The sequence below is a fragment of the Ursus americanus genome, chromosome 24 (assembly GCF_024610735.1).
Source record: "Ursus americanus isolate L20-20 chromosome 24, mUrsAme1.1.p, whole genome shotgun sequence".
Taxonomy (NCBI): Eukaryota; Metazoa; Chordata; class Mammalia; order Carnivora; family Ursidae; genus Ursus; species Ursus americanus.
In genome coordinates this window covers 30,768,872-30,781,250 of record NC_142150.1, presented here as the reverse complement: position 1 = coordinate 30,781,250, position 12,379 = coordinate 30,768,872, and the positions used below count along the sequence as shown (strand labels likewise).

Genomic DNA, 12,379 nt, shown 5'->3' with positions numbered 1-12,379 from the left:
TCAACCACAAAAAATAAAAAAAGAGAAATTGGGAAAGGACTTAAACTGACATTTCTCCAAAGAAGATATATAGATGGCCAGTAAGCACATGAAAAGTTGTTGGCCATTCTTAGTCATCAGGGAAATGCAGATCAAAACCACAATGAAATACCACTTCACACCCATTAGGATTTTTTTTTTCTGAAAATGCTAAATAGTGTTGGCAAGGATGTGGAGAAATGGGAACTTGTGTGCATTGCTCGTGAGGACATAAAGTGGTGCAACCACTATGGGAAACAGTCCTGTGGTTCCTCACAAAATTAAACATAGAATTACAATAAGATCCAGCAATTCCACTGCCAGAAAGCAGGGACCGAAATAGATAGTTGTGTACTGCTGTTGATGGCAGCACTCTTCACAACCGGCAAAAGGTGGAAAACAACTAAAGGGTCCAACAACAGATGAGTAAACAAAATGTGGTGTGTAGGTACAATGGAATATTACTGAGCCATGAAGAGGAATGAAATTCTGATGTATGCTGTAACATGGATGAACCTTGAAAACATTATGCTACGTACAATAAGACACAAAGGGACAAATTCTGTATGATTCCACATATATGAGGTATCTAGAATAGGCAAATCCATGGAGATAGAACGTAGAAGAGGTTACCAGGGCTAGGGGGACAGGGGCAGGGGGAGTTTTTTTTTTAATGGGTATGGAGTCTGTTTAGGATGATAATAAAGTTCTACTAGGAAGATCGGTAGGAGAAGAAAGGGATAAAGAAAGGGGGGGTAATCAGAAGGGGGAATGAAGCATGAGAGACTGTGGACTCGGAGAAACAAACTGAGGGCTTCAGAGGGGAGGGAGGTGGGGGAATGGGATAGGCTGGTGATGGGTAGTAAGGAGGGCACGTATTGCATGGTGCACTGGGTGTTATACGCAACTAATGAATCATCGAACTTTACATCAAAAACCAGGGATGTACTGTACGGTGACTAACATAAAAAAATATTATTATAATAAAAAGGATGATAATAAAGTTCTAGAAATAGATGGTGGTGACAGTTGCATAACGATGTGAAGGTACTTAATGCCATTGCATTACATACTTCAAAATGGTTAAAATGGTGAGTTGTATTTTAACTATTATATATTATATTTACTATTATAAAATATGTATTTTTACTATTATGAGAAAATTAAGATAAAAATAAACCTTCAGTAGCAAAAATGTTTAAATAACTAGGAATAAATCAAGCATTTTATATGTTAAGACCTTTACCAAAAAGTTGAATGACATTAGAGAATTTCCAAATAAATGGAAGTATACTATGTTCGCAAAGTTTGGGGTTATCAGTTGCCAGTTCTCCTCAAGTTAACCTATACAAAGCCATTCTAATAAAAATATAGTTTTTCTGCAGTTGTGAAGCAGATTCTAATTATATGGGACATCAAAGGGCTTACAAATAGCAAAGTCAGTTTTTTAAAGACTTTTTAACAATGAAAACACAGTGGAGAGGGCTTATGTCACTAGGCATCAGCTATGACTACAGAGCCCCTGTAATTAAGATGGTGTAGTATTGGTCCAGACAAGCAGATTGACCATTGAGATGGAACAAAGAGCCCAGAAATAGACTCACATCTGTAGGAAACTTAACACAGAAAGACCTTAAAAATCACTTGGTAAAAGCTAGATCAATCAGTAAATGGTGCTAGGACTAGTTATTTTCCATGGGAACAACAGGTTGCTATTTCCTACATCAAAGTATATTTCAGGTGGATTAAAGACCTAGATGTGAATAGGACATTTTTTACTTCACATTATGTAAGGATTTCTTTTTAAAATAGACACAAAAAACATAAAAGAAAAAATAGAGGGGCACCTGGGTGGCTCAGTTAAACATCTGCCTTTGGCTCGGGTCATGATCTCAGGGTCCTCTAAAATATTAGTAAACAATATAAGTCAGATTTGATTAATAGCTATGTAGAGAGAATTTTACAGTCTTTGAAAATATATTTTTCATATCTTAACAAATTCTATAGTAAAAGACATACTGACTAAATTCTTTAGTGGTAACCCAACAAATTTTTTAATGTCACAAAAAATATTGGCTACTTGGAAAAGTATGGAACACCCTCCTGACTAACCCTTTGACCCAAAAAAATTTTATTTATTATTTATTTATTTATTTATTTATTTATTTATTTATTTATTTATTGAGAGAGAAGGAGGGAGTAAGAGTCGGGGGGATGCAGAAGGAGAGAATCCCAAGCAGACTCCCTACTGAGCCTACAGCCCAACTCGGGGCTCAGTCTCACAACCCTGAGATCATGACCTGAGCCAAAAGGAAGAGTCGGAGGCTAGACTGAGCCACCCAGGCGCCCCACCCCAAAACTCTTACTCGTGAATAGGAAAGCATTTTAAAACTCTACTGAAACTACTGAACTCAGAAAAATATATTGCCTGAAATGCATTTATTATTGAAGAAAGGCTAATATAAAGGAACTTAGTACTTATCAGAAATTTAAAAAATTAAGAAAAGAAATTTAAAAGTAGAAGATAAACTATAATTCATGAGATGGATTTTTAAAATAATAAATCTAAATTTGTTTCCTGTGAAACAAAATTATTTCCTTACTAGCCTGATTAGAGAACAAAAATGTAAGTGTCAGGAATGAGGAGGGAACCAACCATAGATAAGGAAGAGATTGAAAAAAAAAAATAAGACATGTAACCCTGTGGAAATATGAAACAATTGATCCCCCCCTAAATTTTTTTAGATAACTAGGGGATTTGGGGAGACCATAAAAAATAAGGAAACCCAGAACAAGACACCTTTGGTCATATAAAATTTTAAGATTTTAATCTAGAGAAATATATCATATACCATCAATAAACAATTATTATATTGTGGAATATATTTGTAACCCATATGACTAATAAAGGATTAATAGCTACAGGAAACATAGTTTTATGAACTCTTGAGAAAAGGAGAACCCAACGGAAAAATGACCAAAGGATGTGAATAGGCAAATCATGGAAGATCTCCAAACAGCCAAGCCAGTAAACACATGAGAAGAGGTCCAGGCCCTCCTCTGCCACAAAATGCAAATTAACGTAATTATAAAATAGAACTTTTTGCCATCAGTGTGACAAAAGGTGAAAAGAGTAATAACACACAGCTGATAGATATTCTGGAACAAGAGAACTCATACATTAAATGTAGAAATGGGAATTAAATGTTAGTGCTTTTTTAAAGAAAACAGTACAGTAATATCTATTATGCCATTTAAAATGTATTCTTCAGACTAAAAAGTTATACTCCTGGGACACTTTATTTTAGAAATAAAAACACAAGTACGTGAGAATACTATATATATAGAGATGTTTATTGTAACATTATTTATAGTAAACAAAATAACCTAACTGGAAACACACTTATCAGTAAGGGAATGATTGAGTAAATTTTGCTCCATGCATACGTCAACTGTTAAACAGCCTTTAAAAATAGAGTTATTCTTTTTTTTTTTAATAGAGCTATTCTACTGGCCTTTGGGGATTTGCATAATTTTCTGTTAAGCTAGAAAAGCCAGGTGCAGAGATGTGTATGTACTATAATCCTCTGGTAGAATAAACAGCGCCCTAAACCTTGACCCCATTCATGTGTGCATGTGTGGTTGTATATGATTCTGTGAACGTGAAAGATGTTGACCAGGAGCTAATGTTAATTATCTTAGGAAAAAGAGTAAGCTTCCTCCTGAAAAAAAAAAAAAAGTATTTTTTTATGGTGTCTGTGTTGAAGCAGCATTGTTAAATAGCCCCGGTTATATAAAATTGTGTGTGCTTATGGGGTATAACATGCATAGATCTAAATGAAAATAAGACCACTGGCTTCCTCAACACCAGGGGGCACTGTTCACACTGCAGTTTGTGTAAATGGTGCTCCCTGGAATTACGCAATAGGAGGATGCACGGGAGGATGGTCAGTGAAGACTGGCATGCTTGTCTGGGTGTTATTTTATGTAATCATAAAAGTAAAGATCTTTTGACACTAGTGAATGGGAAATGCATGCTTTCCCATAGTAGTACATTTACCATTAGTGACAGCCAATGGTCCAAACCAAAAAGAACACCAGGTCAGGATGTGGGAAACCTGAGTTTTGAGTTTGGACTAAGCAGTCTGAGCTTTCTGAGCTTCACTGTACTCGTCTCGTAAATGGAAATCTTACTACTTTTTAGAGCTGTTGGATGTTCAGATGAGATATAATAGGTATTAAAACACTTATCATCAATACATGAGATGTGTAAACATAGGGATTCCCTGATTTTCTAGATAGTGAACCTTTTATTTTTTTTTAAGATTTTCTTTAAGAGAGAGCAAGAGAGCACAAGTAAGGGGAGCAGAGGGAGAGGGAGAAGCAGGCTCTCTGCTGAGCAGAGGGCCTGATGCGGGGCTCGATCGCAGGACCCTAGGATCATGACCTGAGCCATAGGCAGCCACTTAACTGACTGAACCACTGAGATGCCCCTGATAGCGAAGCTTTTAGAATAGATCTGTGACTAATTCACCTAACAATATCTTGCTCAGTAAACATGTGCTGAATGTTTGAACCCCTAGGGACTAGTCATTTACATGTAAAGTGACTGGATTACTTTCAAGGTAAGATATTGTAAGTGCTTTGCAAATAAATATTACAGAGACATCCTTGTAGTGTTTTTCTGCTACTTAGAAGTGTGATGCTTGGAGACTATATCTTGGGGTTTTTGTTACCAGATCGATGAGGTCCTGAGACAGGAAGACAAAGCTGAAGCTATGTCCGGCCATATTGATCAGTTTCTGATAGCCACGTTCATGCAACTAAGACTCATCTACAACACGCATATGGCAGATGAGAAACTGGAGAAAGATGAGATCATCAAGCTGTACAGCTGTATCATTGGCAACATGATTTCGGTAAGGCTACCTCTCCAGAACGTAAGCTTCCCTTCAGTGTCTCATCCTGCCCTGGGTTCTAGAGCCTGAGTCAGTGTAGTTCCAGTGAGTCTGGCATCACTTACTGGGTTTTACTTGCAAGCTACTGTCTACTTTCATCGGATGTTGGGTAACACTGCAGCTTGCCTTATTGTTAGGGTACAAAATAGAATGCTTGCATTACTACCTAGAATTCCGCTTCCTGCCCATGTCTTCATTAGGCATGGTAGGCCCTGGCTGCGCTGTCACAGATAACAGCTCACACTGAAAGTACTTTCATAATAGGAAGGAAGGAAGCACGCCAGTTAATTTGGGCTATTTCTGGAGGTTTGAGGGAGTCTGGTGATTTTTCCCCCCTAATACTCTGAATTTTTTTTAATACAGTAAAATTGTTTACTAGAATGTGCCACCCACATTTATCTCCCTTGCTGTATACCCTGGGTTTCGTACCTCTCTAACACAAGTATGATTGGATAGCTGTTTCAGATAGAGAGCCTCGCCCGAGAGGCCTCCACTGGAGTACTGAAAGACCTGATGCATGGCCTCATCACCTTAATGCTAGACTCTCGAATTGAAGATCTAGAGGAAGGACAGCAGGTGATCCGCTCTGTGAACCTCTTGGTGGTGAAGGTGCTGGAGAAGTCAGACCAGACCAACATCCTGAGGTATAACTGTAATCTCACCATTAGAGCCTGGAGCAGCATCTCTTTTGTCCACCCATGGAAACCAGTCACTAGACCAATTATAACTTTAGGTTTGGCTAGTTAAGTTTATTTATTACTCTTCTCTTCCTCGTGAACCAAAAGTGTTCCAACCTGAGACAGCATTAAAACTATTAACAGCTCAGTAAGCCAGCCAGCCTAGTGCGTTTTCTAGAATAGGACTGTAGTGTTTGTTGGTTACCTCCCCCTTCATGTGCATTTCAGGCACATTTCTTTCTCAGCTACCAGTGACAATGAAAAGTAGAGTGAGTGAGGGGCGTTACCATTTATCAGGTGGTAACTGAGGAAGCTTAAAGGATTGATGTTTATTTTCTTCACAGCTGAATGTCAGGTAATCCATGAGCTCTCAGTTTATTAGATGGATACAGTTTACACTTGGCCTTTTCATTACTGATTTTAATTGGAATGCATATTTGAAACTTATTAATGCTATCATGTTGGGATTTTTTTCTAGTGCCCTACTTGTTTTGCTCCAAGACAGCCTGCTAGCAACAGCCAGTTCTCCAAAATTCTCAGAGCTTGTTATGAAGGTAAGTGGAAATAATTTGATCTCTTTCCTTTCAAAGGTGCAATACTTTGTTAAAGGGTGGGGAAAGGGGAGTTGAAAGTAAGACATAGACTTAAATCGACCAAGGCACACCTGAAAAATATACTTGGTCTCCAGTTTACACCCCAAGCTCAGGCCTAAACAGTTCTTGGCCTCAAACAGTGAAAAGGGAAAGACCAATTGTCCTAGAAGGAAAAGGCAGTTAGTTTGATGAGACAAATTTTATACCTTTTGGGGAAATAGATATGTATAACCCTATAATATTTTGGTCTCTTCAATGGAAGACCCCTAATGAACATTTCTGCACCATTATAATCCTGTTATTACACTGTAATAGAGTTTGTCTCCTTGGGTTAGATTTGGTTAAGCTGGATGAACGATCCTACTCTCAGAGCCCACGCCCAGTTCTCCACATCTAACTATTTAAGGCCCATCTCCAGGGAGTGGGAAGGAGGTGTGGGGATGATGACATGGATGGCTCGTCACACACTAACCAGTGATGTGCCTGAAGTGAGGGAAACTGTTCATGTTTTAGCAGCTGAACTCAAGACATGGTGATGTTCCACGCTTATGTCCCTGACCATCTTTCAGAAGTGACCCCAGAGCCTAGGGCAGGTGAATGGTGACAGGAATTCTCTTCATTCTTCAGCCACTCTTCCTATCTTTTGTTTCTTTTTTCAATAGTGTCTCTGGAGAATGGTTCGACTCTTGCCTGATACCATCAACAGCATTAATCTGGACAGAATTCTCCTGGACATACACATTTTCATGAAGGTCTTCCCCAAAGAGAAACTGAAGCAATGCAAAAGTGAATTTCCCATAAGGACTCTAAAGACGCTTTTACACACTTTATGCAAATTAAAAGGACCCAAGGTAAGTGAGAGCACAGCTGGTCCCTGAAGGAGCTTGAGGAGAACATCGTGGGTATGGCATTGCCACCATCTGAATGTGCCCGTCTCCCTCAGATCCTAGACCACCTAACAATGATTGACAACAAGAATGAGTCCGAGCTGGAGGCCCACCTCTGCCGGATGATGAAGCACAGCATGGACCAGACAGGGAGCAAGTCTGAGAAGGAAACGGAAAAGGGAGCGTCTCGAATAGTAAGTGTCCTGACTCGGAAGACTGACGGTGATGATCTTGTCGTAGGCGTGAGCGCTGGAGCCGCCTTCCTGCGGGTCTGCGGTGTGGGCTTGGGGACTGGGTCCTGCCGCAGTGCTGTGCTGTGAGCCTTCCCACCCTGGAGTTTGCTTAGGTGAACTAGTTAGAACGGTGTGGCTGCCACACAGCTAAAGGTTGTCGGAGAAATCCACTGTGAGCTCTACTTAATTAGGAAGGAATGGGCCTGGTCCTTCCTCATCAAGTTTAGGTGAAAACCTGCGACTGGAGACATTCAGTGACCCAGAAAGTTGGGGTTTTCTGCAGCAGATACTGGTACTTCTGTTATCCCCAGGAACATACCAGTAAGGTCTGGATTTTGGGACCTCTTCGGTTCTTACCCAATTGTGGGTTCCTAATTAATAACTCAAGTCTAGCCAGTCCTTTGTGTCTTTCAATTGCAGGATGAAAAATCATCAAAGGCCAAAGTAAATGATTTCTTGGCTGAGATTTTTAAGAAGATCGGCTCTAAGGAGAACACTAAAGAGGTGAGAGGGGAAGGGGTGAGCCAGATGGGCGTCTGCTTGGTGGAAAAGGGCCACTGACTAATGTCTGCCCCTCTTCCTTTTTCTTGGTAACCAGGGCCTAGCAGAGTTATACGAATATAAGAAGAAATATTCAGATGCTGACATAGAACCATTTCTGAAAAATTCCTCCCAGTTCTTCCAGAGCTATGTTGAGAGAGGCCTCCGGGTGATTGAGATGGAGAGGGAGGGCAAAGGCCGTATTCCCACATCTACAGGTATGGCTTCCTCCAGTGGCTGCAGGGATGAGCTCAAAATAGCTCCCCGCTCAGGAACTGGAGGTTTTGATTGGCTTAAATTTATACCTGTGCTCCTCGGTACCTAATGGTCACCAGTGATCTTCACATTGCTGCAGACAGTGGCCCACTGTGTCACCTGACTTGACCCATTGCCAGTGTTTGACAGGGGCAATGTTCTCTGCCCTTGAAACCATTTCTTCCCTGTGCTTTCAGGTGTCTGTACTCTCTTGGTCTCCTCCAGCCTGGCCTTCCTGGCCTCTTCCTTCTTGGCCTGATTCTTCCTCGCCCTGGACTCTTAATCTTGGTGTTCTCCAGGCTTCAGTCAGTAACCGTCTCTTCCTTCTTATTCTCATCCCCTTAACTAACTCGTGTATTCTCATCACTTGAGATTCCATTTACATGCCAGCGAGGCCCAGCGTTGTTTGGGTCCAGCTCAAACCTTCCTGATCCCAGTACCTACATCCTGCATGATGCCTCCACCTGAGTAATAGACATCAGCTAAACATGTCACATCCTAAACTCCAGATCTTCTTCCAAAACCTGCTCCATTAGCTTTCTTCTCTATCTCGGATGATGGCAGCTTTGTCCTTCTGGTTTGCTTAGCCCCAAAGGCTTTGAGTTGTGTCTTCCCCTCTGTCAGGAAGTCCTTTTGGCTCTGCCTGCAAACCACGCACAGATTCCTCACACACTTCTCAGGACCTTCGCTGCCACTGCGCTGGAAGGAATGTCATCGTCTCTCACCTGGTTTATGGCACTGTCCTCCTAGCTGAGCCCCTGCCTCCAGTGCTGCCTTCCCATCATCATCTCCACACATAGCGTCAAAACAACACTTCTGAAACTTATTCCAAAGGCTCTCCCTTTCTCAGCAAAAGCAAAAGGCCTTACAGAGGTCTACAAGGTCCTGCACTGTAAGGCCCCCTGACACCTCTAGAGCCACACAGCTCCTGCTGCTCCCTCCGACTGCTGTTCCACTCCATCCCCCACCAGCCTCCTTGATGTTCTGGAATGCACCAGACATGCACCTGCTTGGGGCCTTTGCACCAGCTACTTCTTATATGTAGATTTTTCTTCCCCAAGGTAGCCTTGTAACTAGCTCTCTCTTCCTTCAGATCTTTGTTCAAAAGCCACTGTCTTAGTGAGACCTTTCTTAAAATTTGCAGCCTACACCCCACCCCTTGATCAAGCATATGGTATGTCCATGTAGCATGCCGTCCATATGTAGACATTCTGTTCGTCACACTTCAAGGAAAAGACTCTTAAAAGGTCTTGGAGAAGCATAATTGCAGGTGTTAAAAACAAAAGAAAAATAATTTAACACAATTGAAGCTTCAGCCCTGCAAGATACATGGTGAGAGAGAACATGACTAGAATCAAAACCACAAAGGAACACGGTTTTACAGGCAAATTCGAGACTGTAAGAATAGGAGTTTCAAGGAACTCACAAAGAAGTAAATGTGGGACAGACGTGCGTGCTGTACTCTGCACAGCAAACAGGGGTCTTTCTTTTGGTTTAAGGCTCTTGACAGCTGTTTTCTATAACTGACACCTCCAGGGTCAAGATTCTCTTTATCTCTAGCTCCTGTAAACAGTAATTTGCAGACACTGGCGTTTTCACTGTGGGGAGAGTAACGTTTCAGGTTAACATTAGGCTGGATGAGCTTTCGTTCCTGTTGAGTGCCTCCCAAGTGCCGGGCAGCAGACAGACAGAAACCTGTGCTAGAATTTGAAATCCACAGGGCAGAGACAGACATGGAACAAATACTCACTGTATGGCAGGTCAGAGGTGGTCAGCGGACATATGATGGTTTGCCTGTTCGAGGTGGGGCCCCCTTTTTTCACTTCCAAAGTCCTTTCTGGTGACATCCAGCATTTGATTGATACTCGGGGCCTAAACAGCACAGGTGCAGCCCGAGCGTGTGACCCCACTGATGACACAGTGGCTGCACGTGGAGAGTGTTCAGACACCAGCCCTCACTACTGGCTCCCCCGTCCTTCCTCGGTCACTGGCCCCTGGTCAGTGCATTCTCCGCATGTTTACATTAAGGATTCCTTTTTTCCTATACAGTAACCTTTGGTGCTACTTTTCGGTTCTCCATGCTAGGTGACAGATGCGCCCATTCCTGCCCCTCTTTGGGGTGTGTGTTGGACACCTGCGTTTCTGCCTCCTCCCCATAATACACTGTCACCTTGAGCTCCTTGCTGTCTTGCCCGGTTTCAATAAGTACATCTCCCTGTGTATCAGCTGATCCAAAAGTCTAATTGTTGCTGACATTTCAAGTCCAGAGGTTCCTCAGCTGGACACCATAGCCTTAGGAGAGTACAGACTTTTGGACGGCCCAGGTCAGCAGTGGGATGACAGGCTCCCACCCCCTTCAGGTCCCAGGATGTGGGCGGACAGCCCGCCTTGCACTCTGCTCTTCTCTGTTCTTGAAGTTCTTGCTCAGCTTATCTTGTATATTCCGAGCATCCTTGATCACCAACTCCAGATGAGACTCTTGTGGATTTTTTAGTCTTTACAGTGGTGATATCCAAGCCCCAGATCGTTCCCTGTGGTGACAGATTAACCCCGGGCGGTCTAGAAGTGGGACGCGTGTATATTTGAGTGTCCTTTCCCCATTTCCCCTCCAGGCATCTCCCCGCAGACGGAGGTCACGTGTATGCCGGCTCCCACAAGCATGGTGTCCTCCATAGGGAACACAAACGGAGAGGAGGTGGGACCGTCTGTCTACCTGGAAAGGCTCAAAATCCTCCGCCAGCGCTGTGGTCTCGATAACACAAAGGTAGCGCTCCTTCCCTTCCATGCGGGGCAGGCCCCAGCCTGCTCTTCCCGAGCTGCAGACTCACCTGCCACTATGTCTCCTTCTCTCCGCAGCAAGATGAGCGGCCCCCGCTGACCTCCCTGCTCTCCAAACCAGCAGTTCCCCCCGTCGCCTCGTCCACGGACATGCTGCACAGCAAACTCTCTCAGCTCCGGGAGTCCCGGGAGCAGCACCAGCACTCGGACCTGGATTCTAACCAGACGCACTCTTCAGGCACCATGACCACGTCCTCGTCCTCCACAGCGAACATCGACGACTTGAAAAAGAGACTGGAGAGAATAAAGAGCAGTCGCAAGTGAAGCCGCCCCGCCCCCCGCAGCTCTAGTTCACTGACCGCGGCGGCCTCCTGGTTGCAGGGGCTCGGCGGCCGGCGCACGGACTGGTGGGACGCGTCCCTGCGCGGGCCCGGGAGCGGCGGCCAGGGTTCGAGTCTCTGTCCATCCTCCGCTTCTCCGCCAACACCCTGCCTCGAGCAGACTGTCCGTGTCGTAGTTTAGTGTACAGACTTGTAAACAGCTGCCCTCCTCTCGGCTCCGACTAGTCTCCATAGCCTTTGTCTTTTATTTTTAACTGCTCATTTGTAAAGTCGTCCTGATCTTTCCTAGCTTTTCACTATTAGAAACTCTTTAATAGTTTTCCTTTGAGTTCGTGAGCTTCTCTCCCTGTAGCCCTGAAGGGTCACTGTATTCTGTATGAGTGCATGGCATGACACAACTAATTTAAGAGTCTTTTATAAATAAAGTTTGCATTAACTAGAATGGTCTCCCAAGATGCTCCATACCTGGGCAGCTCTTTCTGTCATGTGTCCTTGGGACCGGCGAGCCACCCAGCCAGGAAAGGTGAGCAAGTACCACTTGAGGAGCACCGCCCTGTCGGGGCGCACAGACTCGTGCTTCTAGCCCTTGGAGCAGGAGCAGCTCACCTTGCCTGCTTTCCGCTGCCAGCTCCCCGGGGGCAGAGCAGTCCCTGTCTTCCACATTTGGAGGTTCTGGTCCTGACTTCCCTCCCATCAGCACTGTGGTGCGGGAGCTCTCGGGCTTCCTGCCACTTTGCACGTGAGCTGGAGCCAGGACGGGCTGGGCGGCAGTGCCTTCCACACAGGGACTGGATTTGGGGGCCTCCGACTGAAGGAGGATGGGGACGCTCAGGAGCTTCCCACCTGGTTTTCAGGGCCTGAGTCTAGACCCACAGCTGCTTCCCACACAGGCTGAGGACCGGAGAGTGAACAGAGGAGTCACCTCCAGAATAAATTTGCCGGGGTCTCCCTCCGCAGTCAGAAAAACTCATTAGTACCGAGAGGCTCTGGATTCAGATGGGCGACTTCCTGAGCAGCCACGAGGGTCAAGGAATTCTTCTAGACCATCTTTACCCAGCTGGTGCTCAAGAAATGAAAGGTTGACAGAAAGTGAATCCTC

At 44.0% G+C, this 12,379-nt stretch overlaps 1 protein-coding gene across 3 annotated transcripts in view; it reads left to right on the top strand.

The window, feature by feature from the left end:
* Nucleotides 1–11,722, top strand: part of CKAP5 (cytoskeleton associated protein 5) — a 108,076-nt gene extending 96,354 nt beyond the window's left edge. For all 3 annotated transcript variants that reach the window (XM_045786544.2, XM_045786546.2, XM_087854815.1), the window contains exons 36-44: nt 4,758–4,937; nt 5,433–5,620; nt 6,132–6,207; nt 6,909–7,097; nt 7,190–7,327; nt 7,787–7,870; nt 7,965–8,124; nt 10,774–10,925; nt 11,018–11,722. In XM_045786544.2, coding sequence (XP_045642500.1) covers nt 4,758–4,937; nt 5,433–5,620; nt 6,132–6,207; nt 6,909–7,097; nt 7,190–7,327; nt 7,787–7,870; nt 7,965–8,124; nt 10,774–10,925; nt 11,018–11,263 — 1,413 coding nt within the window. In that variant the 3' untranslated portion in view covers nt 11,264–11,722. The remainder of the gene's footprint in view (nt 1–4,757; nt 4,938–5,432; nt 5,621–6,131; nt 6,208–6,908; nt 7,098–7,189; nt 7,328–7,786; nt 7,871–7,964; nt 8,125–10,773; nt 10,926–11,017) is intronic.
* The last annotated feature ends 657 nt before the right edge of the window (nt 11,723–12,379 follow it).